This window comes from Anomalospiza imberbis, chromosome 27 (assembly GCF_031753505.1).
Source record: "Anomalospiza imberbis isolate Cuckoo-Finch-1a 21T00152 chromosome 27, ASM3175350v1, whole genome shotgun sequence".
NCBI lineage: Eukaryota > Metazoa > Chordata > Aves > Passeriformes > Viduidae > Anomalospiza > Anomalospiza imberbis.
This window is the reverse complement of record NC_089707.1, coordinates 5,891,757-5,917,860: the sequence shown is the minus strand read 5'-3', so window position 1 is coordinate 5,917,860 and position 26,104 is coordinate 5,891,757. Positions and strand designations below refer to the sequence as shown.

The 26,104-nt window shown below is 54.3% G+C and overlaps 3 protein-coding genes across 5 annotated transcripts in view; 1 reads left to right on the top strand and 2 right to left on the bottom strand.

The window, feature by feature from the left end:
- SBNO2 (strawberry notch homolog 2) overlaps nt 1-7,945 on the bottom strand; it is a 46,943-nt gene extending 38,998 nt beyond the window's left edge. The window contains exons 1-2 of one of the 2 annotated variants that reach the window (XM_068173693.1): nt 7,928-7,945; nt 1,243-1,463 (exon numbers count right to left, since the gene is read on the bottom strand). In XM_068173693.1, coding sequence (XP_068029794.1) covers nt 1,243-1,341 — 99 coding nt within the window. In that variant the 5' untranslated portion in view covers nt 1,342-1,463; nt 7,928-7,945. Of the gene's footprint in view, nt 1-1,242; nt 1,464-3,965; nt 4,070-7,927 lie in introns of those variants that run through there. The other variant, XM_068173692.1, reaches the window with a different exon arrangement.
- Nucleotides 7,946-9,935: 1,990 nt separating this feature from the next.
- Nucleotides 9,936-26,104, bottom strand: part of CBARP (CACN subunit beta associated regulatory protein) — a 41,951-nt gene continuing 25,782 nt past the window's right edge. The window contains exon 11 of the transcript XR_010993799.1: nt 9,936-9,949. The gene's annotated coding sequence lies outside the window, so the exon portion shown is untranslated. The remainder of the gene's footprint in view (nt 9,950-26,104) is intronic.
- Nucleotides 12,449-26,104, top strand: part of STK11 (serine/threonine kinase 11) — a 31,498-nt gene continuing 17,842 nt past the window's right edge. Inside the window, exons 1-6 of one of the 2 annotated variants that reach the window (XM_068173699.1) lie at nt 12,449-13,966; nt 19,060-19,143; nt 22,369-22,458; nt 23,220-23,352; nt 23,823-23,959; nt 24,412-24,539. In XM_068173699.1, the coding sequence (XP_068029800.1) occupies nt 13,677-13,966; nt 19,060-19,143; nt 22,369-22,458; nt 23,220-23,352; nt 23,823-23,959; nt 24,412-24,539 (862 nt within the window). In that variant the 5' untranslated portion in view covers nt 12,449-13,676. The remainder of the gene's footprint in view (nt 13,967-19,059; nt 19,144-22,368; nt 22,459-23,219; nt 23,353-23,822; nt 23,960-24,411; nt 24,540-26,104) is intronic. The other variant, XM_068173698.1, reaches the window with a different exon arrangement.

Genomic DNA, 26,104 nt, shown 5'->3' with positions numbered 1-26,104 from the left:
CTGGGGCTGCAGAGACGAGGGCAGGCCCACGGCTTCCCTCCCTCTGTGCTTCCCAGAGACAGAGGTGGCTCCTTGTCTCTCGAGCAGGACTCCAGTTTCAGCTTTGGAACCTACTCCCCTACCACTGTCCCCAGATGGTCACCAGGGTCAGTGCCCTTCCCCAGCCCTTTCACTGGACACTCTGAAGGGACAAGAGGAAAAGGCATCAAGCGGTGCCACGGATGTTCAAGCTGGACATCAGGAGGAATTTATTTGTGGAAAGGGTGGTCAGGCATTGTCAGGGGCTGCCCAGGGAGGTGGTGGAGTCCCCATCCCTGGAGGTGTCCAAGGAAGGACTGGATGTGGCACTCAATGCTCTGACTCCCACAAGGTGGGAATCAGTCACAGATTGAACTTGATGACCTTGAATGTCCTTTCCAACCTCAGTGATTCCATGAGACTATGATTCAGTCTCTGTGGGGTGTCAGCACCAACCCAATAACCTGAAATTGGCCAGCAGAGGTCACACCCAAAAATGTCCTTTTGTGCCTTTTGTCTTCCCACTTCCATGAACTGTCTCCAATTAGGAGACTGCAAGGTCTTAGCTCAGCTCATACCAATAAAATCAGGGAGAGAACACAGTATCTCCTTACTCAGCTCCAGCAGCCTTTATCCTGTTCTTTTTGTGCCCAAAGCAATGAAACCTTGTACTTGAAGCAAAAGGAACTTGGGCCTCGCTTGAACCTCTGTGTCCCTGCATGTGACACATTCCAGAGTTTGAAACAGAAAGAGAAAACTCCAGGAACACGTCAGCTATTTTGGGACAGGGATTGCTTTTTGCCCTGTTGGACAAATGCATCAGGGACCTGGTCTGGTTTTAGCAGCTATATCAGGTCAAGTGCAACTTATTTATCTCTGCTGCTCTGGAAACAGACAGCTGGACCTGGGCACAGATTTACACGTCTAGAAGAGATGTGCTGGGGTAGGAACACGGTCTGCAATCCTGGGCAGATTCTCTCAGTCTCTTCAGTCCTTCCTCAAGGAGCTGGCAGCCAGCAGCTTTCAGAGAGGCATTGTTTTAATCACAGCCTTGCTTTTCCCTCCTCACTTCAATCCTGCAGCCCCCTGCACAGCTGCCTGGGAAGTCTGGAAATTGCTGCTGTAAACACAGACCAGGACTCCCAGGATCTACCAGGCCAGACTGCTCTGCCCAGACCCCTCCTGGGCACAGCCTCCCCCTCCCCAGGATCTGCAGGGCCTCACCTCCACATCCGGCACGACGAGCTGGGAGCGGAGGCCGGGGATGCCGCGGACGGCATCGCCCGGCTGCTGGTGCTGCGGGAAGCTGTTCCCCCCATCCATGGCAGGGTGAGAGCATCAGCCCGTGTCCTGCCTCATGGAGTCCTCGGGAGGGTGGGACACGCTGTGGAGTGAGTGGTGGGAGCGCCTTTAACTGTGCTCTTCAACCTGCACCATGTCCTGGGCTGGGAAAGAAAGGCACGTTTAGGTTTTACGAAAGGGGAGGTGGGGAAAAAGGCCCACTTGTAAACTTAAACATAGCTTAGAGATGAGCAAACAGCCACCAGCCTGCTGCTGCCTCTTCAGAAAAGAGAGGGTTTTATGGGAAACAGAGCTCTCCATTACCACCACACCTGGAATTCACCCAGGTTGGAACTGGAACACACCCCTCCTGCCTTTCACACCGAAGGAGCCCCGCAGGTCCCTAAGATCATCTGGGCTGCTGTACGCACAGCTGGGCTCAGCCTGAGGATTTTACTTATCTAATGTACAAGAAGACTCTGCACTCGTGCGTAAACTCACAGTAATCAATTCCCCCAAACTGCCTGTCTTCCTGAAAATGTGCTCTGGAGATGAGACACTGCTGAGCCAGCAGTGAACCCTCATCTCCCACTCCGTGGCACACTGGGGTCTCCCCAGCTCCAAGGCAGATGTTTCTGTGCACCAAGACCCTTCCCACCCCAGTCAAACCCAAAAATACCTTGCTACTCATTTGAAATTAATAGTATTAATGCCACAAATTCTTAATTTATCAGCTTCTGGCACTTTCCCTTTTGCCAGAAGAAAGGCATCCAATGCAGGAGCTTTGTCCTGGCAGGATTAACCCCACAGTAAGACCCTGCCTCCAGTGCAGCTTCTCAGTCAAAACCTCCAAACTGATTAATTTTCTTCTAAATTCTCCACAATCCCACAGGAAACCAATTTCCAACTGGATTTAATGGATTAAAGTAAAAAAGAGATGGTGAAAGCAACCTATACAACCAGAGGAGCAGAGAAAAGCATCCGCCAAGTCTTTACTTCCACTGAATCTTTCTTTGCTTCTTCCTGCCTTCCCTGACCCTCCCCAGAAGCTGAGTAAATCAAAGTGGCCAAAACCTCTGGATGGAGCAATCCAGCCACACACAACACCTACAGAGCACAGACCAAAGCTGTAATTTAAAAGAGCCACCTCTGATCATTCAGGAGACACTATTTGCTACAAGGAATATTTTTGAAAAGTCATTTCTGACTGCGAGGCCCTTTAAAAATAAGTGACCTCGCGGTGGACAAAATGACTGCGGCATTTGCAATGGAAAGTGAAATTAAAGTGACTCTTTCTGCCTTCCCGTGGTGCCACAGCTGTGCCAGCAAGTGCCCTCTGGGTAGGGCTCATGTGGGGGCTGCAGGGACCAGCCAAGACCCCAAAGGCAGGACCCCGGAGCCTGGACACCAATCCTACGGTGGAGTCACAGGCAAAGCCCTCAAGTGCCAAGGATGTTCTGTGTGAAAAGCAGAGTTCAACAGTCACATCCCACCTACGGAATGCTGTGTAGAGCTCCCAAAGGGATTATTTGGGTTTTGGTTTTCTTGTAAGGGAGAAGGTCACCCTTTTCTCTTTTGCAAAGATTCCCTTCAACTCCTGCTCAGCTTTACCCAAGCCAGGGCTGAGGTTTGCTGATCTCCAGCTCAATGTCACCAACTGCTCTGTGTCTATAAAACCCTGTGACTCTTCCTTACACCAGACTTCAGGGGTTTTGCTGCTTTTCTTTTTGTTTCCTCTCCCCTACTTGCAACAGCTTTTGAGAGGAAATCAGCAGCAGTGATTCCCGTAAGAGCCATAGCAAATATACAGCTTTACTTACATATCCAAAGGAACTTAGGAAGGGTAAAATCAATATCAGTATCCCTCTGTGCCTGCTCTGCATTAGCTCATTTCTCACACCACCAGATCTCACTGGTGGACCCTGCAGAGCAGAGGCTGCCTCTAAAGCAGCTCCAGTTCCCTAGGAAAACTGTACAGATCACACCCCACTGGCAAAACAAAGGAAAACTGCTTAGCAAGAAAGCTGGAATGCTCTGGGCCTTGGTTTGTGGGGGGCTGTAGTGCAAGTGCAAAATACACCCAAGCATTGAAAACGGGGGGAAAAGAGGCACCGAGAGACTACTCTACAGCTGGCACCATTCCAGCCATGCTTCAGTCCTGGAGGATGCTGAGGGAACTCCTCACCCCAGGAGAGCGACACCAGCACTTACTGGAGAGCCCAAAAACCAACCTGCACATGCCAAATCTTTGTCCTGCAAAATGAGCTCCTGGTGATGAACATGGAGGCTGACCCAGCTCGTACTCTGAACTCACACTCCAGTGCGCCAGGGGCTGCTGTCCAGTCTACACTCCCAAATTCCAATTAAAAAACTAAATAAAACACTCACTAAATCCAGAGTCGGAGACTTGCACAAGCCTGAGGACAGCAGGACAACACCCGGCACGAGAACAGAGAAGTGGGAACAGCCCTTGGTTTGTGCCCATCCCGCCATCCTCCAGGCAGCCACATCACGGAAAACCATAAAAATCAGCAAGCTCCAAAGTGCTTCCACTTCCACATCCCATCCTGCTGCTGTGACACTAAACACTGATAACATAGAAGCCCACACGCGTGAGGGAACCGCTGTAACAAACTTTTAAAGTGTTTTTCCACCACTTCTCTTACCAAACATACTCCGACCAAGCAGCAGCTTCCGCTGTTATGGCAAATCCCCAGAGACGAGGCTCCCGGTCCCAGCACTCGCGCTGGGAGAGGAAAGCCCAGCCCGCAGCAGCTGCAGCAGCACACAGAGACTGCTCCCAGCTTCAGCCACTTCAGTCACATTTCCCTGCAGCAGCGCTATGGAAGGGCAGCGATCCCCCAGATCCAGAGGGAGGGCACGACCCTAAGAATCCCACTGGACATTTTCCTTCCTGGCCGGGCAGCCCAGGTTTGAAAGTGAAAGCAGCTCCCGCACAGGATGACGAAGCCCCTGAGTGATTTCATCCTATCACTGAGCTCCAGAACAGATTCAGTATTCCAAACAGTTTGCTTAAAGGTTTGCTGTCAGCACAGGGACTAAGGGGCAGCTCCAGCCTGCAATTCCTCTGGAATTCATCATGTCTAGAGGTTACAGAGCACAACTTTCAGCTTCTAACAGCTTGAGCTTTTTAGGCATTTCTCAGACTAGCGCTCCAGCAGGAAAATTCCGATCGGGAACACACAAAGAACTGCTGTGCTGTAACCAGGATGGACAGAGCTAGGAGTAAGGGCTTGGATCACTGATAACCGCGATCAGGAGAGGTGAAAACAACCCAGTAAATGCAGCCAGCACTTCCTCCTGTTGTGTTCCACCCTTTGTTGGTGTATTTTGAATTGCCTCCGTTAAAGGAACACAGCCAGAAACCCACAGACATGCCTGGAGCAGCGGGAGCTAAACCTGCTAGTCATGAATTACCACGTGCTGGGAACAACAAAAACACCTTGGGAACGTGATCCTGTTCTTCCCCCTGCTCGGGGTTCAGTTCCCCTCACTCTGCCCACCCCTACAGAGCAGAGGTGGAGCCCCAAGGTGTCCCCACGTTGTTCCACCAACTCATGAGCCCCCAGCACGGGCACCCACCGAAGCTGCAGCTGGAGGGAATTCTGCGGGATACAGTCTGGATGTAACGGCCCCAAAGAAATGGGAAGTCAACCCTACGGAACTCTGAACAGCCAGTTTTACTTCTCAAGCACCCGGGCACCTTCGAGTTCCTCTTTCATGCTTCTCCTTGACATATTTTTGGGAAGTTTAGACCAAACAAGCAGATGGGAATAGGACTCAGTCCCGTCACCAACACAAAGGAGAACACCAGAGCGGAAAACGCGTATTACGGGTGATGAAAATGGAATCACTTCAGGGCATCCTAAGCCAGCATTTGGAGCCACCCTGATCTCCTGAATGCTTTGAGCATGGAAAAGGCTCCTGGGACACAAGCATTGCAGCCCTGGAGCTGGGCACAGCACTGCCAGGCTCCAGGGCAAATCCCGGCATCACCTGGGCACCACAAGTCAATGCAGAGCTGCAGCGTGGAACAATCCATGCGACCAGTTAATTGTGGGAATTAGTCTGTAAGGAAAGGGAAGTAAAATCTGGATCATTCCAGAGATTCTTGCAAGAGCTGTGGCAGTGCAGGCAAAAGAACAAACCTGCTCTCCAAGGACAGCAGAATTTCTACAGGGAAGAGCTTGATGCTTCAAGCAGTACTTGTTGCTCCTCGTCTGACACTCAGACCATACAAGGAAAAACCAATCAAATACATCTTTTTGGAGGGAAAAGTCCCCTTTAGGAGAAAATATTAACTGCCTCCCACAGGTGAATTCCACCTATCCCTGCTTTTCCACCTGGGAGAACACATACGACTATTTCTGGGCAGGGCAAAAATGCCTCCCAGACACCACCCAGGCTCTGCCAAGGAACTCGGCACATTCCTGTGTAAATCCATCCAGCATCACCCTCACACATCCAGCACCAACATTCCCAAACCACTAACCCATCCCTGCAAGGCAGAGCTAGGGCTGAGGCAGTGGCTCAGACACCGGGTCCATGGAATATTCCCAAAAACAGGGCTTTGGGCACCCCCCAGCAAGAGGCAGAGCCTGAGCAGGGCACTCAGAGCACTGGGGCTGCTCCCCTTCCACAGAGAACTTGGCTAAGCAAGGTCGGAAGCCAAGAAAATGCAGGTCCCAAATTCTTTACACTTTTTCCCCAGTTTCTCTCCCAAGAGACAGCTGGGAGAAACCCTCTGGACCTGAGCAGGTCCCAACATTCTGTTTCACACACAGCCACTCATGGTAGAAAAACCACTTCAGGACATCAAAGGCAACTTCCCTACAGATTAGGGCAGCCTTAAGGCAGACTCAACGTGCACCTGCTCCATGAGAGGCATGTGTTCCCTTTGATCACACCCACACTTGTGCAGACCTCGATTGTGCAACCAAAAAAGACTTAAGAGTTTTAAACAGAAAAATGTCTCAGGAGAGTATAAACCTCCCAGTTAGGCCTGGAAGGCTTTCCTGAAGGATCCAGACTCCCATGGTGACAAGTCACAGCACGGTTTGCTCCTGTGCAGAGACCTCCCTGCAACATTTGAACGAGACAGGTACAGGCTTATTTTAGGAAAATGAGGGTGTAAACATCCAAAAAACAGCCCCTCATCAAGTAAAGAGCTTTTGGCAGACATAGCAGAGCTCAGGCTTCCAAAAGCTCCAGCTGGCGGCTTATGGAGCTCTGCAAAACCTGGCAGTGCTGCACAGGACACGCAGCACTCCCAACCTCACAGCAACAATATTAGCACACCATTTTCCACTTAAACATTCCCACCACCAGCTGCTCTTGGTTCGGCCATGCATTCCCGCATGGCTCAGGACGAGCTCAACGCTTGGATGACACGAGGATGATGTGCAGCAGGAACAGCCCCAAAGAGGCACAGCCGACCACAGCCAACACCCTCCTGCCCTCCAGACTCACCCCAGGGCCAGTGCACGGACCCAAAAACCCTACGGGGGTTTGGATCCCAGCTTTGGGATGCCAGTGCTAAACCTGCAGGACCTGCCCTGCCCAGCCCATCTCATTTTCACTGTAAATCAAGCCTGCTTAGGGGGAGCCACAGTCCTTACACTGGAATTTACGGTTCCTCTGAGGAGTTTTAGACCTGGCACTAGTATTTAATAAGGTGAAGCCTCTGGTATCAGCCCAGTTAATGGTCTGACAGCACTGGTTCCGTATTGCAGAGACTCTACGTTGGACCAGTACGGGCTGCACCACAGCAGAAGCTCGGTGCATGATGGATTCATGGCTCCACGCTGACAGAGAGGAAGTTTGGATCAGATATTCGGAAATCCTTCCCTGTGAGGATGCTGAGGCTCTGGCACAGGTTGCCCAGAGAAGCTGTGGCTGCCCCATCCCTGGAAGCTGGAACCCCAGAACCCAAGGGCAGGTTGGACAGGGCTTGGAGCACCCTGGGATAGTGGAGAGCGTCCCTGACCATGGCAGGAGGTGGAAATGAATGAGCTTTGAGGTCCTTCCAACCCAAACCATTCCATGATTCTGTGATCGCTGTGCAGTTTTCACAGCGCTCCGTGGAAAAGCAGCTGAAGAGGGAGTCAGAAACACGAGGGTTCTCTGGCTGTGGCCACCCGGGCTGTACCGGGGCAATTCCCTATCCGGACCCGGCTCGGACAGGGTTGGAGGGCTCCGGGCTTTGCTGGGATCGCAGTTCCAGAGGCTCCGCAGCATCCCCGGCTCTCTCCGATGCAGACACGCGCTGCCGGCGCCGGCACAGCCCCGAGCGGTCCCCGCCGAGCCGCCCCGGCCCCGCTCCACACGCGGGACGGACACGCGTGGGGGACACGGCTGGCTACAGCGCGGCGGGAGCGGGGCCGGCGCTGCCGTCTCCACAGGCTGCTCCGGGCCCGGCCCGAGCCCCGCAGCCCCCGGACTCCCCGCGGCACCGACCGACGGCTCCCGGGACAGGCCCGCCCGGGGGCCACGTCCCCACCGAACCCCCCAGCCCGGCCCGAGCGGGCCCGCGGCCCCCGCCCACGGAGAGATCGAGCCGGGAGGAGGAAGGCGCGGGCCCCGGGGGCAGCGAGCGGGCGGCCCTTACCTGTGTCCGGTGGTCGCGCGGGGTGCCGGGGGGTCCCGGGGACTCCGGGGCTCAGGCTCCCGCCCGGCCGCCGCCGCCCGGCGCCGCTTCCGGGTCCGCCATGTTGGAAGGGCCACAGAGCTTCCGGGGAAAGGGGAGGTGGCGAGCGAGCGAGAGCCGGGAGTGGGCCGCGGGGACCGGGAGAACCGGGCCCGGGGGCCGCGGGGAACGGGAGAACCGGGGCCGCGGGCAACGGGAGAACCGAGCCCGGGGGCCGCGGGGACCGGGAGAACCGGGCCCGGGGGCCGCGGGGAACGGGAGAACCGGGGCCGCGGGCAACGGGAGAACCGAGCCCGGGGGCCGCGGGGACCGGGAGAACCGGGCCCGGGGGCCGCGGGGACCGGGAGAACCGGGGCCGGGGGCCGCGGGGACCGGGAGAACCGGGCCCGGGGGCCGCGGGGACCGGGAGAACGGGGGCCGCGGGGAACGGGAGAACCGGGCCCGGGGGCCGCGGGGACCGGGAGAACGGGGGCCGCGGGGAACGGGAGAACCGGGCCCGGGGGCCGCGGGGACCGGGAGAACCGGGCCCGGGGGCCGCGGGGAACGGGAGAACCGAGCCCGGGGCAACCGGGCCAGGCCGCGGAGCGGGAAGCAGGAGAGGCAGGGCTCGGAAGTCGGTCTCGGTGGAAGCCGCCAGGGTGGCCCCGAGTGATGAACAGGCAGCGAGGCCGCGGCTCCGGAGACCGGCAAAGGCCCGGGGCAGAAGGAACCCCCGAGGCAGGGGGAGCCTCCGGGGCCGCCTCCCCCCGCCCGGCCCCTCGCCCTCGTTGAGGAGCGGGCGCTGCCCCCGGAGCGGCGGGTCCTGGCCCACTCCCGGCCCGGGGGCTCCTGTGCCGGCACAGCCCGTTCCCACAGGCTTTGCATCGGTGCGGATCCAGAGCGCTCGCCTTTCGTCACCCATCCATCCCTCCATCCATCTCGGGATGGGATGGAAATGGGAGGCAAACCAAAGTCCTGGAGCAGCCTTGGCTGCGCACAGCATCGGCACCACCAGTCTCCACAGCCCGAGCGGAGTATGTCCAGTCCTCTTCCTCTCAAAAGAAAAGGAAATGCCTCACTTCTTTCTCCCTGCAGGACCGGGGCAGCAGCTCAACCCACAGAAGACACAGGAGAGCTGGAAACACTCAAACCCTGAGCAGCTCCCAAGGATCCTGCCCACTCCCATGCCACGAGTCCTGCTGTAGGAATTAAATGAATCACAGGGCTGGAGAATGACCTGCTCTGACCATCTCAGGCTCCTCACTCGTTTTCCCCACACTGGGCCTTTTAATATTTTTAATTTTCCATTGCTTGCGTTGAATTCATGCCACCTTTGCAGTCCCAGGGTAGGAACAAAATCCTGAGGGGTCACACAAAAGCCTCCTGGATTGGGTCTGTTTTTACACCAGCACAGCAGCAACCAGAGGGAACCGATTTATCCCCAAGAAGGGAAGTACTGGCAGATGGGAACCACATTAACACGGGGTCCTTGGGAATACTGGGTGTGTGCCAGAGGCAAAGAGGGAACCAGGAAGTTCTGTGACAGTCTCCTTCTCCCATCCTTCATTCATTTGCATATAGTAATTAATCAAGGCAATCCTGCCACATTTTCCAACATCCTTCTAACAGGGATCCTTCTTTTAAATCCCCCTCAGCTCTTTATTTGGTGTTACACAAATACAAACAAATAAGCACAGTGGGAGAACACACAGGGATCCATCCAGCACCGAATCAGCCTCCTCCTAGAACCACCAAACCCAGATTTCCCTTACCAGGATCTCTTCCTCCTCCCACCCCAGCCCAGATCCAGTTCGCACGGAAACCCCAAGACAGGCAATGAAGCAGAAGTGATGCTGAGCTGGGAGCACTGGGGCTGTCCTGTGCCTGCACTGGTGGGAGATGTGGGGACATGGCTGAGTTGCGTGCTGGTCTGTTTGCCCCTTTACAGGAGCAATGTCCCTGGGAAACAGCCTGGCTTCTCCAGGAACAGCCCTTCCTGGGCAGCTGGTCCCTGTAAGACACTCAGTCTCAGGAAATGGGGACTAAGATGTGAGTTTTTGGGCCCTGATCCCATGGGCTCAGCTGCAGAGCAGCTCCACATTGGGGTGTGCCCGGCTGCTGTCACCCACTGACGCTTCCTGTTTCTTCCCAGAGCCTGGAAATCCCCTGACTTTCCGTGGGGTGAGGGCTGTGGAGCCATGCCGCCAGCTGGCCCTGTGCCCCCGGAGCTGTGGGAAGAGGCAGCCAGGGGACAGACCCTGCCCTGTGCAGGGTCCTGGCAGTGTGGGGCTGGTGCTGGGGCCATGCAGGGGGCAGGGATGGGACCTGGCAGGAACCATGCTGGGGTGCCAGGGTCCCACAAAACCATCCCATGTCTGAACAAACCCTTCTGTGCCCCCTTGGCCAGGTTGTGGGGCTGTGGAGGGTTAGGGGACGGCTCCTGCAGTGCTCCATGTGCCACACTCTTGGCAGGTGCCCCAGCTGCCCCAGCTTGTGACCTCCTCGCTGGAGGGGACGATGCTGGTGCAGATATTTGGGAAAGCACAAGAGCCTCTGGCTTTGCCTGATGCACCCACAGCACAGCCCCAATGGGGGACAGGGCTGAGGGGCTCGGGGGTACCTGGGGACACCCCATGCGAGTTCTTGGCTTGCCCCGCTCCTGTGGCCCATTCCTGGAGAGTTGAGCAGGATTCTGCCTTTCAGGGGGGGATTGTTCTGCCACCCTGGTGGGAGAGGGAGCAGGACAGGCAGTGGGATGGGCAGGGAGCAGATTGTGGAGTGCCAGGAGCTCCTCCAGCCGATCTTGCCCTCCCACTGCTGGGAACACCTCGGGAAGGGGATGCACAGCACTTACCAGAATTTCGGGGATGGGTTCCAGCACTTTGGACTCGGTGCCAAGACTGGAGTAAATCACCCGGGGCCAGGCGCTGTCGTGACAGAAGCCGCTGAGGGAGGAGGGAAAGGTGGAGCTAGCGGGATTGGAGGGCTCAGCAGAGCAGCCCCCTCCTCTACACTCCCTCTTCAGAGCCCTTGGAACCTCCTCTTGAACCTTCACAGGCTCAAATTCCTTGAACAAACCAAATTCCTTGAACAAACCGGAGCGTCGCAGTGCTTTGACCCTCTGGGGACCCAGGGGGCCCTGACCCTGCTCAGGCTCCCCAAAACGGGCTCAGGGCTCTCCCACCTGTGCTTTGGAATCTATGCAGTGCCAGCAGCTCTCATGGAAAGGAAGAACTTACGGACTTGTCCTGCCCTGCCTCAAATTAACTGGTCAGCTCTCAGAGCTGGTGCTCCACGTGGCAATCCCAGCTGAGTCTGGCTCCATCCCTTTCGCCAAAGGGTTTGACCCTCCGGCACAGCGGGGCTGGAGGCGGCCGCAGGGGCATCGTGGTTCCTCTGAGCTGGCACTGCACAAACCCCAGGTACCGGCACCGGTTACCGATGTTCCCGGCGGGAGCAGGCACAGCTGAGGCCGGAGCTGTCGTACCGCAACTCCCCGACCAGGACTGGGGACTCCGGTGAAACCGGGAGGAGACCTTGAACGCCCGTGCGGGGAGAGCAGCGTTGAGCAGCCCAACCCTTACGGGCCCCCGGAGGATGCCCGCGGGAGCAGCGTCTCTGCCGGGGCCGGGGCCGTGAGGGGGTGGCGGCGCCGAGAGGAGCCCATTCCCTCGGGCCGTGCCGGGGGCTGGCCGGGGCGCTGCAGCAGGACGCCGTTATTTTGGGGATGCCCTCGCAGTTGCTTGGCTGGACTTACACAGCCACGCTGGGCAGGATGGGACGAGGTGCAGCCGGCACCGAGCGGAATCGCGCGGGCTGGGGGACACCGCGGGGGGAGCGGGTTCACCCCAAAGCCGAAGCGCGGGCAGCGCGGCCCAAGCGCTGCCCAGCGGTCCCCGGCGGGGCAGGGCCGGTCCCCGGCGGGGCAGGGCCGGCTCCGTGCGGGTCCCGTCTCCATGACTCCCGCGTGCCCTTTGCCCTCCGCCCGTCACCGCCCACCGCCCCGCCTCCGGGCGGTGACGGACAGCTCTCGCAGCCTATCGTAGCGCGCCGCTGCCGCCAGCCCCGCCCTCAGTCGCGACGGACATCTCCTACGAGCTATCACAGCTGAAGTTCACCTCAAGCCCCGCCTCCAGGGGTGACGGACAGCTCAGTTAACCTATCATATAACCCCGCCGCGGGCCGGAGTGGGTGGGAGGGCTGTTCGTAACGAACCAACCGGAACCCGACGTGGTGCAGCCGCAGCCAATCAGCGCTCGAGCGCTCGGGGACGGGGCCGACAGCGTGGCCAATGGGGGCGCGCGCCGGGGCGGCGCGAGGCGCGGAGCGGGGCGGGGGGGGGCGGAACGGCGGGGGCGGGCGGGGACAAGATGGCGGCAGCGGCGTCGGTGGCGCGGGCGCGGCGGGGCGGGCGGTAACGGGGCAGCGCGACCGGGACAAGGAACGGGACCGGGGCCGGGTGAGCGCCAGGGGGCAGCGGCCGAGGGGCGGTCCCTGAACTTGGGGGGACGCGGGAGGCGGCGGCTCGGCGGGGCGGAGCGCGGCGCCGGGGCCCGGCCCGGCTCCTCCGCCTGGTGGCGGGGAGGGGGGACTCGGCCGCCCGCCCCCCTCCCCCTGTTCACCGTTCGGGCCGGCGGGAGCGGCCGGAGCTGTCTCCGGAAAAGGACCCGGCCCGGGCCGGGAAGGGCCCGGAGGTCACCGACCTTCCCCCGGGAGTCCGTCCCGTCCCGGCGCTGATTTTGTCGTACTGAAAGTGTCCTGGCCCCTGCCGCCCCTCTCTGCTCACCCGCTGTACCCTGCCGGCCCCGGTGACACCTGTGGGAAGTGCGGGAGGGACCGTCCGGGCCAGGTGGGCGTCCCTGAGCCCCCCCTCCGTGAGGGGCCGGACACCGGGCAGAGCGTGCCCCCGGGAGGACCCGGGTGTTGGGGCCCAGGGTCTCCCTGACCCCTCCCCGGGGTCGACGAGGCCGGGGTGGGTTGTGTTGTCCTGCACCGCTGACACCCGGAGCAGAGGTGGTGACACATCATGTGCCAGGCGGAATCCCGGTGGATGAAGGATGCCCCCGGGAGCTCTCGGTAGGCACCGAAGGCCTCAAACTTTTGTAGGCGAAAGCAAAGACGCAAGAATTGTTTCAGAAAACTCCTTCAAGGAAACTTGGTTCCAGCTCCCCAACGGCTGAACGCCCGCCTCCGGCCCGTGCTCCGGGGAGGGCGGCGGGAGCACACCTTCCCTCCCCAGCTGGGAATCATGAGCTCCTAGGGATGGAAAGTCACGAGAGGGACTGGGAGCTGCTCTGGTTCCACGGGGTGGCCTGACGGCCTGGAGATGACCTAACTCTTTAGGATCAAACTGGGCCCAGTCAAGGCCAGTTGACTGGGAAGAGCCCCCGGCAGCGGGACCGGGTCAGAAGCAACGCGAGTCCCAAACTGAGTGTGTCCCGTCACAGATTTATGTTCTTTTTCAAAGACGTTCTGGAGCCAGGCCGGGATCTTTTGGCATCCAACTGACCTGGAAGCAGCTCTTAGGTTTGGCTATTTTTTGTTGTTGTTGTTTTTTGTTTTTTCTTTCTTTTTTTTTTTTTTTGGTTGTTTTTTTATTATTATTCATGTTTGTACAATCTTCTGGATATTTTTTTCCCGAGAAGGAGTAAAAGGGAGTGTTGGAAACTAACAAACAGGATTAAAGCCCTGAGCGCTTAAGGAAAAAACAGGTTAAGGAACTTAATCCAGGATGGATCTGCCGGAGCCCCAGCAGCTGGGAATGTTTGCGGAGAGCGAGCTGATGTCGGTGGGGATGGACACATTCATCCACCGCATTGACTCCACTGAGGTCATTTACCAGCCCCGGCGCAAACGGGCCAAGCTCATCGGCAAGTACCTCATGGGAGACCTGCTGGGAGAGGGCTCCTACGGCAAAGTCAAGGAGATGCTGGACTCAGAGACCCTGTGCAGGAGAGCTGTGAAGATCCTGAAGAAGAAGAAGCTGCGCCGGATCCCCAACGGGGAGGCCAACGTGAAAAAGTGAGTAAAGAGTTCTGGGAGCTGAGGGGGTGAACTTGGTCCTTGTTTGCCAGCTGGGCTCCTGTGTTGTTTTAGCTGACAGCATGGCTCTGCTGTGGAAATGCTTCCTAATCCACAGGTATTTAGGAATCTCTTCCCTCTGAACAGCAGCCAGTGCTCTGGGTAAGGCTGGGCACAGGGAAGGGACAGGTTCCCAAGGTCTGGGACAGTCTGGAATACACCACTTTGGTGTCATTTAATGGATAAAATATTGTTTCTTGAAGCAATTCCTGTGTGTCCTCTCACCTTTCCCGGCCAGCAGCACCTGGGCAAGGTGAGACCTTACAGACACACCTGGTGTCCTCACAGGGTTATTCCTGTATCTGGCCAGGTGTGTTCCAAAGGCCCTGGAGCTCTCTGTGGTAGCAATTCCTCCTCCCACCCATGTGGAAGGTGGCTGGAACAGGATCCAATATATGGGGCACCCCATGGGCACAGGAAGTTTTGGGTTTTTTCCTTGGCTTCATTTCTAAGGTCCTTGGGAGTTAACTCAAGGCTCTCCCCAGCTGATTTCTGTGGCTGTAAAATGGGGCCAAGGGTTGTCAAGTCTCTGTGCCTCCGCCACACTTGGTTACTCAGGGCACAAAGCCCTCATGGAAGTGAACCCCAGGAGAAGCCGGATGTGGGGCTGGATCCGTGGGGCTGCTGTGGGAACTTTCCCTTCCCTGGACCTCGCAGCAGCTGCGCCCCAGCCCTGCCAGGAGCTGCTTATCAGCTATGCAGGAGCCTCTGCAGCCCAAACAACCCACGAGGGTTTATCTAGGCTGGGAGGGAGAGCTCTGAGAGGTCGAGGAGACCCTTCTGGTGTTCTGCTGCGGGTGAGCCCTGACCTACTGAGTCCTGTGTCTCTCTGTTTGATTTCCCAGTTTAGCTGTGGGATATTTCACATCCTGTCCCAGGACTTCTGTCAGGGAACTCTCTCACTTTGCCTTCCAACCTTTCTTGACAGCCTTGGCTGTGGAACAGTCACATCCCAAGGCTGGGACCTCCCTGTCTCTCCCTTCCTGGCTCAGGTTCAGGAACAAGCAAACTTGGTTAATGTGTAATAAAACGCTTCTTGTTTTTCTGGTGGAGGCTGAGTGCCCCGTCCCTGGGTCCCTCCATGGGCACATCCAGAGCTGCCACTGGGGAACATGGAGATAGTTTCCTCCTTAGGGAAGCTTTCAATGTAAATCAGGTAAAAAGAGCTTGCCCGCATCTGGAGAGTTCCCTGCTCTCAGAGCCATGGGAATGTTCCTGTGTCCTGAGGTGAACTCCGTGGAAGTTTTATTCATGCCCAGAATGGGGCTGTGAGTATCAGATGAGTCATTAAGGGAGTTGTTAAAAGGGGCTTTCTGTGGACGTTACCTGGCTCAGCCCCACCTGCTCCAAAACACCAAGGCAGATTTTAGGTCTTGCCTTGTACCCAGGGGTTTACTTTAGTTCAAGTTCCTATTCCTGTTCCCTCATCCTTTTCCCTCTGCCCACCTATCCATGTGCTTTATCGGCAGCTTCAGTGGGGAATTTTAAGGCAAACTGTTGTATTTTGTGGTTCCCTGGTCCCCTGGCACTCTGAGCTGATCAGAACCCTTCAGCACTGCTGTGGGAGGGAGTGAAAGCTGTGTCTGCTCTGGATGTGAGATATGTGACCAGACCCGGGTGTCTGAGTTGTCAGTGTGGGAGGAACAAGGTGCTGTGGGGTCTCCAGGTAGTGCTGGACAGGACACCGACACAATATTTTAATGTCAACATGGCCAGATCGCACTGGAATTTCACTTTGGGCAGCTGTGTTGGAGCAGCTTTGAGGAGTTCATGCCCAAAAACTGCTCCTGTGCACAGAACAGCAGGAAATCAGTTTGTGGGCTGGATCACACCGTTGGGTTCTGCTTTCTCTCTTGGAATCTGATCACTGAAGTGGTTTCCAGTGATTTCTACCACAGGGAAAAGCTGCACATGAGGCTTGGGTTGTTGGGCAGAGGTGATTGAGTTACTGGGTGGGCTCCTGCCTCTGCCCCCTCGCAGGGCACCTCAGCGCTGCTTCAGCTGTGCTGATAGCGTGTCATCCAAGGAATTCCCTGGAATACAGTTCCTAGACAGTGGCCCTTGGGTAATTCCACAAGCAGTAACACACAGGAGGGAATGAGAGTGTAGTAATGAGCTGTGGAGGATCATACAGGTCTGGGCTGGGCCTTGGGCACCTGGAGATGTTTGGCTGGAAATAGGATGTTAATGCCAACCTTGGGTCACTCCTTGTTGATATGCCAGGCCACAGCCTCATCTCTGCCCCAGCCCTGTCTCCTGGTGTTCCGGAGACCCAGAAATTACAACTAAAATGTGTTTGGGACTTACATCAAATCAAATTCTTTTTCTCTACCCCAAATTACTCCACTTCTGCCCCAGGAAAATGAGCCCTAAATGAGCCCTGAAGGGCTCTCCGAGTCCTGGAGAGGATGTTGAGTGTTTAAACTTTTAAGACACAGTTTCCTTAAATCTGTTGGGAGAATCTTCATTTCTCTTTAGAGCAGGTGGAGGTGGCTCAGTGCAGACACTGCAGAATCTCATCCCTGCAAAAAAAAGGAGTTTAGTGGGATTGCCAAAAAGAGGCAGGAAAACCTGGCAGCCTGTGGCTGCAGCAGCAGAGGTTTAATAATGCTGTGTGCTAATAGCCTGACACGTTAATTAAGTGTTTGGGGCTCTGTGGGATCCCAAGTGCCCTGTGCTGTACTTACCACCTCGGCAATTGCTCTGGTTGGAATTTGTGCTCCTTGGGAATTCCTCGGAGGGTTAACCTGGGTTATGGGGCTGTGCTGTGACAGTTTGTTCCTGGGGTCTGCAAGTCCCAAGCTGGAACCTCCAAACAGGGACATCTCTGCTGGGGAAGGACTTGCTGGAAGCCCTGGAGATGTGAGCTCAGGTGGGAATGGGCTGATCCCTCCTCCTCAGAGACATGTTCCCCATGGAGCTGTGTGGCTCAAGGGCTTCCTCTGCAGAGCTGGATGCTTGCTTGGGTGAAATGCTGGGACCTGTACTCCATGGAAGAGCACAGATTGTGATGGATACAGAACTTGGAATGCCAGACATCCCTGCAGGAGCAGGATGTGAATGGACCCTTGGGACCAGGAAAGAGAAAACATGACACCGAAATCTTCCTGGCACTTCCAGCCCTTGGGCTCACACAGTCCTGGAGAGGTGCTGCACTTCTGAAGCTTTCAGGATATTGTGGGAAGAACCTTGTGAACCAAAGGAAGGGAATGAATCTTTTGGCTGTGTTGCTGGGTTTTGTTTAGGCAGGAGTGTCTGGAAACAAGTGGTAGGAAGAACGCTGGATCTCACAGTGGAGATGTCCAGGAAGGAGAGTCTGCTTTCCTGGCTGCCTTTGGCCTGTTCCAAAATGGTGTGGCACATGGAACAAGGGGGCAGCTTTGCTATTTACAGTTCTGAGCAACAACACCCCCTGTTATTTGCCAGAGCAGGTACCTTGCAGGGGATAAGTCTTAATCCACCAGGATGAGCTTAATGGATCTGACAGAGCTCGAGTTAGGTCTTTTCCCCCTTGTCTCTTTCCAATGGGGTTATACTTGGAAGCAGGTCTTGGCCTCTGGCAGTCTGTCTGGTAACACACTTGCAGTCGGCTGTGGTGGGGTTTTGTTGGTAGTTTTGGAAGAAAAAAAAATCAGATTTAGGCCTGTTCTGAGAAGGTGAGACCTATGTTCCCCTACACGAGGGGTTTGCAAAGCGAGATGGGATCAGAGGTGACTGGGCTGGCTGTCCCTGCTCCTCAGGCATTCCAGAGCAAAAGAGGAGCTAAAAATAGAAGTAATCTTTCCTCTGGGAAAAGGGTGACTTGGCCTCTGCCCCAGGGGTGGGGGCACGGCCCTGGCATTTTGGATTGGTTCGCAAAGTCCTCCTGCGGGGGGAAATCATTACAAAAATATGAGATATTTATTAGTCTGTTGAAGGTGGGAGGAATTAGTGTTTGTGCTTCCGAGCTGTATTACAGGGAATGAGCTGTTGGGATCAGGATTTTAAATGTGTTCCCAACACTTGGGCCTTAAAGCAGTTGTGTTTGAGCGGGTTTGCTCCCCTCTGGCAGCCCTGTTGGAGTCCTCGGCCCTCTCCCTTCATGCTGCAGGATCTCCTCAGCTCCACACTGACACTGGCTGCTGTTCCTTGTGCTAATTTAATCCACTTCAGCCCTTTGGTCATTCCTATAATTAGACTTGTCTGCCATGTCCACACAATACTTGGGAGTTTTGCTGTGGTATCTGCTCAGCTCTTGGTGGCTTCTTCTAAATCCAGAGCTGAGAAAGGAGTCTCTAGCCTTAACTTTGGTAATGAAATAATTGATACCGCTTAGGCATCCTTAAAAGATCAGTAAGGATTCTCCTTGCACTCCTGCATTGGAGAAGCCCTTTCCAAGGAGCAGCTCCTGGTTGTTGCTCAGCCTTTGTGCCAGCCCCAGCTCATTACTGGAGCTGCTAATTGTGCCCGTGAGGGGCTGTGAGCTGGCTTTGGGCAGGGGCTCTCACTTCCAAAGCTGTTCTCAGAATTCCTTGTAATGCTGCTTCCCAGTAGCTGAGCTGGTGAAGTGTGACCACACTACTTAAAGCACTCGCCAAATCACTCTGGAAGGGAGCTGGGAAGGAGAATTTGGGAGCTCAGCACAGCCCTGGATGGAGCAGCAGCAGAACAAAGTGAAAAGCAGGATGTGCACTGCCAGGCACCAACAGAACCACCCTGACCTGACTGTCCTGCTCTGCCTGTTTCTCCACAGCTGGCATCCAGTGGGATTTTGCAGGATGAGTTTAATGCAAAAGAGACTAAACTGTGGTTTGGGGCAAGTACAAAATCCCTGGAGAAAAAACTCAGAACAGCTGACAGAAGGTGACATTCAAGGGACTGTTCCCCAAGCCAAGGGAAGGTGGCTCCTCACTGTTCTACCTTATTTATTCCCACAAACAGAGGATTCAGTTCAGGTCTCTGAACCATTCAGTCAAGTGTGGGTGAAATTTTGGAAGAGATGGAGTTGGGAATAAGCTTTTTAAATGTAACTTTTTCCTTCTCTCTTCCTGCAGGGAGATCCAGCTCCTGCGGAGATTACGGCACAAAAATGTCATCCAGCTGGTAGATGTGTTGTACAACGAGGAGAAGCAGAAAATATATCCTTTTGCACAGGGCTGTTGATCAGGTTTGAACTCCCACTGTTCTCTGCTGTAGTTCTGCTTTTGGGAAGGCCCTTTTGGATGTTTCTTAAGCTTAAATTTTTGCAGCTAAATTGATTTCACTGCTAATAACCATCCTGCCTACCTGTCAGACTTTCCACACAAACACAAATTCACACAGATACTGATCAAGGCAATTTTATCCTCACTTTACTGGTTATTGTGTGACTCTGCAACACTGAGAGCACTTTGCCTGGAACCAGTGTGGAAGTTCCTGGAGCTGATCCCTTGTAGCATATGTTATAAATGGATCCTTTTATTTTTGACAGTGTTTTCTAACTACTGTCTTCTTATTATAGTACTCCAGAAAATGAGTAATTTAATTGTGTGCATTAATTAGATCAAACACTCTGCCACCAGATCATTAGGATAAAGCAGTGTGACAACTTCTGCTTATGCTGTGGCCTCGACAGAGTGAGGGGACTGGGAGTCAATTATTGATAGAGAGAGCCTTTTTAATTAGGTAGAAGGAAGGAGGAAGCGTGGGGAAAAGGAGCCCGAGAGAGACATCGTGTGTTGGTACCAGGTGATGACAACCAAAACCATCACTGGGAAATGGGCTCTCTCCGAGGATGCTCCTTGCTGGACTTCCTGAGCAGTGCTGGTCCAGAGTTGGTTTTCAGTGCTTTTCCCTTACAAAGACAAGTTGACTTGGTTATTTTTATCTTTATCTGCTTCTACACCTTCACAAAGTTTGTTCCTCCCTGTGCTGATTCTGGCAATAACTGGGGGAATTTGTTTTCACTGGAACTTGGAGCAGGAATTCATCCATGATTTTGTTCAAGCCCTTCCCCAGCTCCTGACTGGCACCGCCTGTGCTGCATGTCCTGGGCTGTGATAGAGCAGACCTTGAGCAGCCACATGGGCATCAAGTTTGGGGAGAGATCCAGCAGAAAAGGGACTGTTTCCCTGAGGCTGCCCTGGGGGCAGGGCTCTTAGTCATGCACAGGGCTGTGTTGGTTCCTCGCAGGAGGTAGAGTTGGGGTTTAGGGGGAGATGTCAACTTCCCCGTTGCTGATTAAAAAGAAAAATCCTCATTTCCAGAACAAGCACTATGGGATTGGAAACTGGAGCTGTGGAAGGAAGGATTCTGTTCCCAGCTGAGTGTTCTGTTGCTGGTCGAAGTGCACTGCAGGCTTGAGCTTTTTGTCACAGAATGGCTTGGGTTAAAAAGGACATTAAAGGTCATCCCATTCCACCCACTGCCATGGGCAGAGACATCTTCCACTCTCCCAGGTTGCTCCAAGCCCCATCCAGCCTGACCTTGGACACTTCTAGGGATCCAGGGGCAGCCACAGCTTTTCAGGGAAGCCTGTGCCGGGGCCTCGCCATCCTCACAGGGAAGATTTTTTTCCTAATCTCCCATCTATCCCCCCTCTCTGTCAGTGTGAAGCAATTTCCCCATGTCCTGTCACTGCATGCTCTTCTAAAAAATCCCTTTCCATCTTTCTTGTAGGCTCCCTTCAGGTTAAGACAGCATTTGAACAACTCGCCTAATAAAAACCTTCAGTGATTTTCTGTGGGAAGGGGAAAGCTGTGGTGACTGGATTAAAAAGATCAACAACTTTTAGTATTTAAGGGCTGTTTGCTGGCCTGCTGTGGCTGGGAGTGCAGAGCTAGTGGTGAATGGAGAGCTCATCCAGGCAGAAAATGAGCCCAGTTCCATGAGCAGCATCCCAGGGATCCCATTACCAGTGTGTACAGCTGGGTGTGGGAGCAGAAGCCCTTGAGGAGGAAAACTGAGAGCTTGAGGCACCTGTAATAGATCTGCTCCAGCCTGGAAGTCTGTTCTCTAATCTGATTGATCAACCTGAAGTGGATCAGTGACCAGGGAGGGGTGAGGAGCAGCCTGGCTGTTAATGACACCCCGCCAGGCTGTCCTTGAGCCTCTTTGCTCCCCAGGAGCTGGTCTGGATTATCTACCATCACTTTTATTCTCCTGACAGTGAGAGAGCTGATGTATTCCAAATCACTCTGATAGAAGTAGTTCACAGATTTCTTCCAGAGTAAGAAAGGGTAGGAATGAATTTTGGGAGCTCTTTTTTCTGTTCCCGCTTTTATTGATTTACCAAGAGTCTTCATGCCCATCATAAATTCTGGTTTAGGGTATATTTGGAGTATTTTAGGGTCTCTCTAAAGAGCAGCTCACGGGGAATGGAGCAGGAACTTAATTTTCAGTGTTTGGAGCTGCTATATGAAACATGCTAGAAAGGGGCAGCAGCGTCTTCAGCCCAGATCCCACACAGGACAGGAGTCTCCCTTCTGCCTCTTCTACTTCAGGTGGCTTCTTGGGGCAAACGTAACTTATTTTGGGTTTAGGTTAAGAAGGCAACTGCCTGGAGGAGTAACTGACCGTGCTCAAGATTGCAGGGGAGCCTTGGCAGCCTCTGCTCTGTCAGGACCCTTCCCAGTGTCCCAGGGTCTGTTCTCCCAGGCCCCTCCAAGCCAGATTTTGCCTTCAAAAGCCCATGGAGAGGAGGAAACAGGCAATTACAACATCAGGCAGTCTGGTTCCCATTATTTGGCCCCAACATTAAAGCTTACAGAGATAAAAAATGGAATATGCTGCAAGGGAACAAATGCTGCAAAGTGCCACCAGCTCTTGGCATTTTGTTGTAACTGTTTTTATCCATGTGGTTTCACAAAGCTTCTCAGCTCTCCAAGGATCCCTTTTCCTGCTACTGGATTCCTCCTGTGGGGCTGGGGGTAAGCAGCAGTTGTTCCACAGAGCACAAAACTGGGTTGTTTGGGACGGGAAATGAGGAATAACCAACTTTGGGGAAGGTGGTGGGAGCTCACTGTCATCTCAGGTGCAGAACACTCAGGGCACTGGGGGAATGAACTGCAGCTCTTCTGCCAGGGAGTTCCCAACTTTCTGTGCCCACTTGAAGGTATGTCCCTGTTCTCTGTCATGCCTGTGAGATCTCCAGCTTATTTTCTGTGGAGTTGCCATCCTGTTCCAGGTCTGGTCACAGAGCTGCAGATCCTCATTTGGCAGAAGGATTTTCCTGTAGGCGCTTTCCTGTCCTGTGGGAGCCGGAGGAACACCCCTCAGTACTTGGGAAGTGCAGCCATTCCTTCTGGGATGAGGCTGCTGCCCATCTGAGGAATGTTTAACACAGAGGAGTGTTAACCCTGGAACTTCCTTAACTCTGCCCTCACGTATATGGTGATGGAGTACTGTGTGTGTGGGATGCAGGAAATGCTGGACAGTGTCCCAGAAAAGAGGTTTCCAGTGTTTCAGGCTCACGGGTAAGTTCTGTTCCTCTCCCCACTGTGTTCTCTTGAGTGGAGAGCACGTTCTGCTCTGCTCAGACTGTGTTTGAAAGCAAACCTGGCTTTGTGCAATAATTTTATATTTTACACCCATGGAAAAAAGTGAAAAGCTCTTGAAGTGGCCAGCAGGGATTGCCCTTAGATTCTGGGAGGAAAACCATCCTTCTATTGATTTTTCTGTTTTTTTTTGTTTCACTTCCTGAGCTGCCCAACAGCCCCCTCGGTCCCTGTGCTCATTCCTTGCCAAGGGGTGTGAGAGGGGAATCTCCTGCCTAAATGGAGGTCCAGCCACAGTTCAACATCAGAAAAGACTTTAAAGGCCTTGGGATGGATTAGGGATTGGCAATATGCAGCATGATCTGGTAGCTGGGGTAGTTAGCTGGGATAAGTTGGAGCCCTTTTTATTCCTCAAGGAAAGAAACCTGAGAATTCTGGGAATAGATACAAAATCATTGTCAGGATCAAATCAGGGCAGAGCAGCAAATCCGTGGTAACTACATAATTTTATGGTCATATCGTCATTTTATTTTAAGAGATCTCTGATATTACAGACAGCCTAAGTGAAATTCAGGCACATTAATATTATTTCTGGGTATTATGAGATGAAACACTTGCCTCTACAACTGCCAGGCTGCGTGTGGGTTACGATGATGGCCCAGAGTCTCCGACCACAGCAAAAAGCTCTTTTCTGCTGGCTAAAAGTGTTTGATTTTTTTCCCCTCTGCCTCTCTCTGCAGGTACTTTTGTCAGCTTATAGATGGCTTAGAATACTTGCACAGCCAAGGGATTGTCCACAAGGATATAAAACCGGGGAACCTCCTGCTAACAACCAATGGGACACTAAAAATATCTGATTTAGGCGTAGCAGAGGTATGTGAGAAGCACAGCAAAGTCGGAAAGGGACATTCTGGATTGAGGTCACCTCTGTGGTGTCATTGATCTATTGTGCACTTAGGCTTTTGTTCTGTTGCACTTGCAGAGTGCTCTGAGAGACTCTGAATATTTATTGCAATTGGCAAAGCACTTCTTTTGGTAACAGCATGAAACCTCTGCTCAGGAAACACAGAGAAGGAAGATGTCAATCTTGGATGAGCCCAAAAGTGGGGGGAAATGGGGATAAGCTACATAACCTTATCCTTCTTTTTATATGGAGACTGTCTTAGGTAGGAGAGGTGCAAGACTTGTCACTGTGGCGTGTGGCTGCTGTGGTGGCATGATCTTATCATCTGTAGATCATCAGTAGAGGAGTTTTCCCCTTTTGTTTCCAAGGTGGAACTTTTCCAAGAGTCACAGTTTGTTTTCCTTGGAAGCCTGACACTGTTTGGTCTCTCCTGCCTCAGGCATTGCATCCGTTTGCGGAGGACGACACGTGCAGGACAAGCCAAGGGTCGCCAGCATTCCAGCCCCCAGAAATTGCCAATGGCCTTGACACCTTTTCAGGCTTTAAAGTCGACATCTGGTCTGCAGGGGTGACGCTGTGAGTGCTCACGAGCTCCCAGGAACTTCACAACTAATGACACCCTCAGATAGCTCAGTCCTGACCCAGCTCTGTCATCACTGCTGCTGTGTGGTGGGGGAAGCTGAGAGGGGGGTGCTGCTCACTCCTGTGGGTGGGTTTATGCTCCCCAAAGTAGCTGTAATTCTGCACAAGGGGATCCTTGCTCTCCATGAGTGACTCTGCAGCTGTTGCTCAGCTCCCAGAGGCACAGCCAGGGCAGTAACAGAAACCACAAGTATCTCCAGTATTTATTTTTAAGTTTTTGCTGTCCCAGACTGTGATGAAGGCAGGCTAAACTTAAAGAGGTTTTGCACATACTGCCAAATATTCCTCTTTTGGTTTCCTCTTGGCTGCTTTTGGCTTATGTAGTCAGGTAAGAACTGAGTACCTGTGTGCTGCTTCTCATCCTGCTTCTCCTTCTGCCTTCACAGATACAACATCACAACGGGTCTGTACCCTTTTGAAGGGGATAATATCTATAAATTATTTGAAAACATTGGGAAAGGCGACTACACAATTCCAGAGGATTGTGGTCCTCCACTCTCAGACTTATTGAGAGGTGAGTCTTCCCAGCTGGTTCCAAAAGGGTAACATTTATAGATGCAACAGCTCCTCAGCTTGCACAGTGCCAGAGCTTCCTTCCAAGTGTCTTGTGGGGGTATGGGATCCTTTTAGTCAGGGAGGTTATACTTACAGCCTCACAAGACTCTGGCAGATCTTCAGCACTGGTGTTTTCCTGAGATCCACTAATGCCCTGCACAGCTTGCAGCCACTGCTGTGTAGAGTTGGTTCTTGCATTGTTTCCTGTGCTCTGAGAAGCTTTTATATCTAAAGACAAAGCCCACAGGAGGTCAAATTTAAAATGGCGTAATAGCATTGATGCAGGTTTGGACAGTGAGAGCACTCAGATGCTGTGTCCAGATTTTCCGTAATGTCACACACGGAGTACTCAGGTCTACTGCCCCTCCTCATCAACCTCACCTCTGGACTTGTCTCAAGTCCCATTTGTTTCCTTCCCCTCAAATTCAGAGCTGCAGGATATTGGAACAGTGACAGGTGCCCAGTTTCACAGCAGGGCTGGGACAGGACCATGAGGACCAGGAGAGTGGCATTTTCTGGGAAGAAAGTTGTGGGGTTTTTTGGTTTTTTTTATTCTCATCATTTATTGCAGCAGTTTGATGTTTAGTGCTGAAGAGTCTCTATCTGTGAAAGCTGAGCGGTCAGGCAGGGCAGCAGTTGTGCCGTGCACAGCAGCAGCCTGGTGAGCCTCTTTGGCAGGAGCTGGGATGTGATTCCAGCCTGTGGGAGAGCCCGACCAGCATTCCCGGTGCCTCCTCGGCAGCAGGACAGCCAGGTGCAGCTGTGCTCCCCAGCCCTCAGCACAGGCTTATCCTCTCCTTTCTCTTCAGCTCTTTGTGAGGAATCAGCCCCCAGAGGAGGGATCTTTGTCTTGTTTCACATTGGTTTTCCTGGTCCTTGTGCTCTGTGGGGTTGGTGAGGGGCTGGGGGCATCGAGTGCCTCCCTGCTGGCAGAGTGTCAGCTCTGCGGGGACACGGCTCCGGGCCCGGTGCAGGGACACGGCTCCGGGCCCGGTGCAGGGACACGGCTCCGGGCCCGGTGCAGGGACACAAGCCCGGTGCAGGGACACGGCTCCTGGCTCGGTGCAGGGACACGGCTCCTGGCTCGGTGCAGGGACACGGCTCCGGGCCCGGTGCAGGGACACGGCTCCTGGCCCGGTGCCGGCCGTGCTGGCGGCAGGTGGTGCTGTCAGTCCAAGCTCTTCCGCTGCCACCGCCGGGGCTCCCCCAGCCCCTCGGCACCAAGGAACTGCCAGACCCCCGCAGCCCCCCTCAGAGGCTATTTTAGCTTCCCTGGCCCCATGCCAATGATGAAATCAGTTATTTCCATGTGTTTCCAAAAGCATTAGCCAGCTTTAGCAGCTTTCTGAAGGCGTTACATAAGGCAGCGCTTCGCGCTCGGCACGGCCGGGATCCGGCTGCTCGTGGCCTGATGTGCTTCACATTGTACCTGCCAGCGCCAGGGAAGAGTGGCCTGAGCTCTGTGTGGCATTTGACTTGTGACTGCTGACTCCCAAAGTGGCCTTTAAACGAGCTGGGAATTGC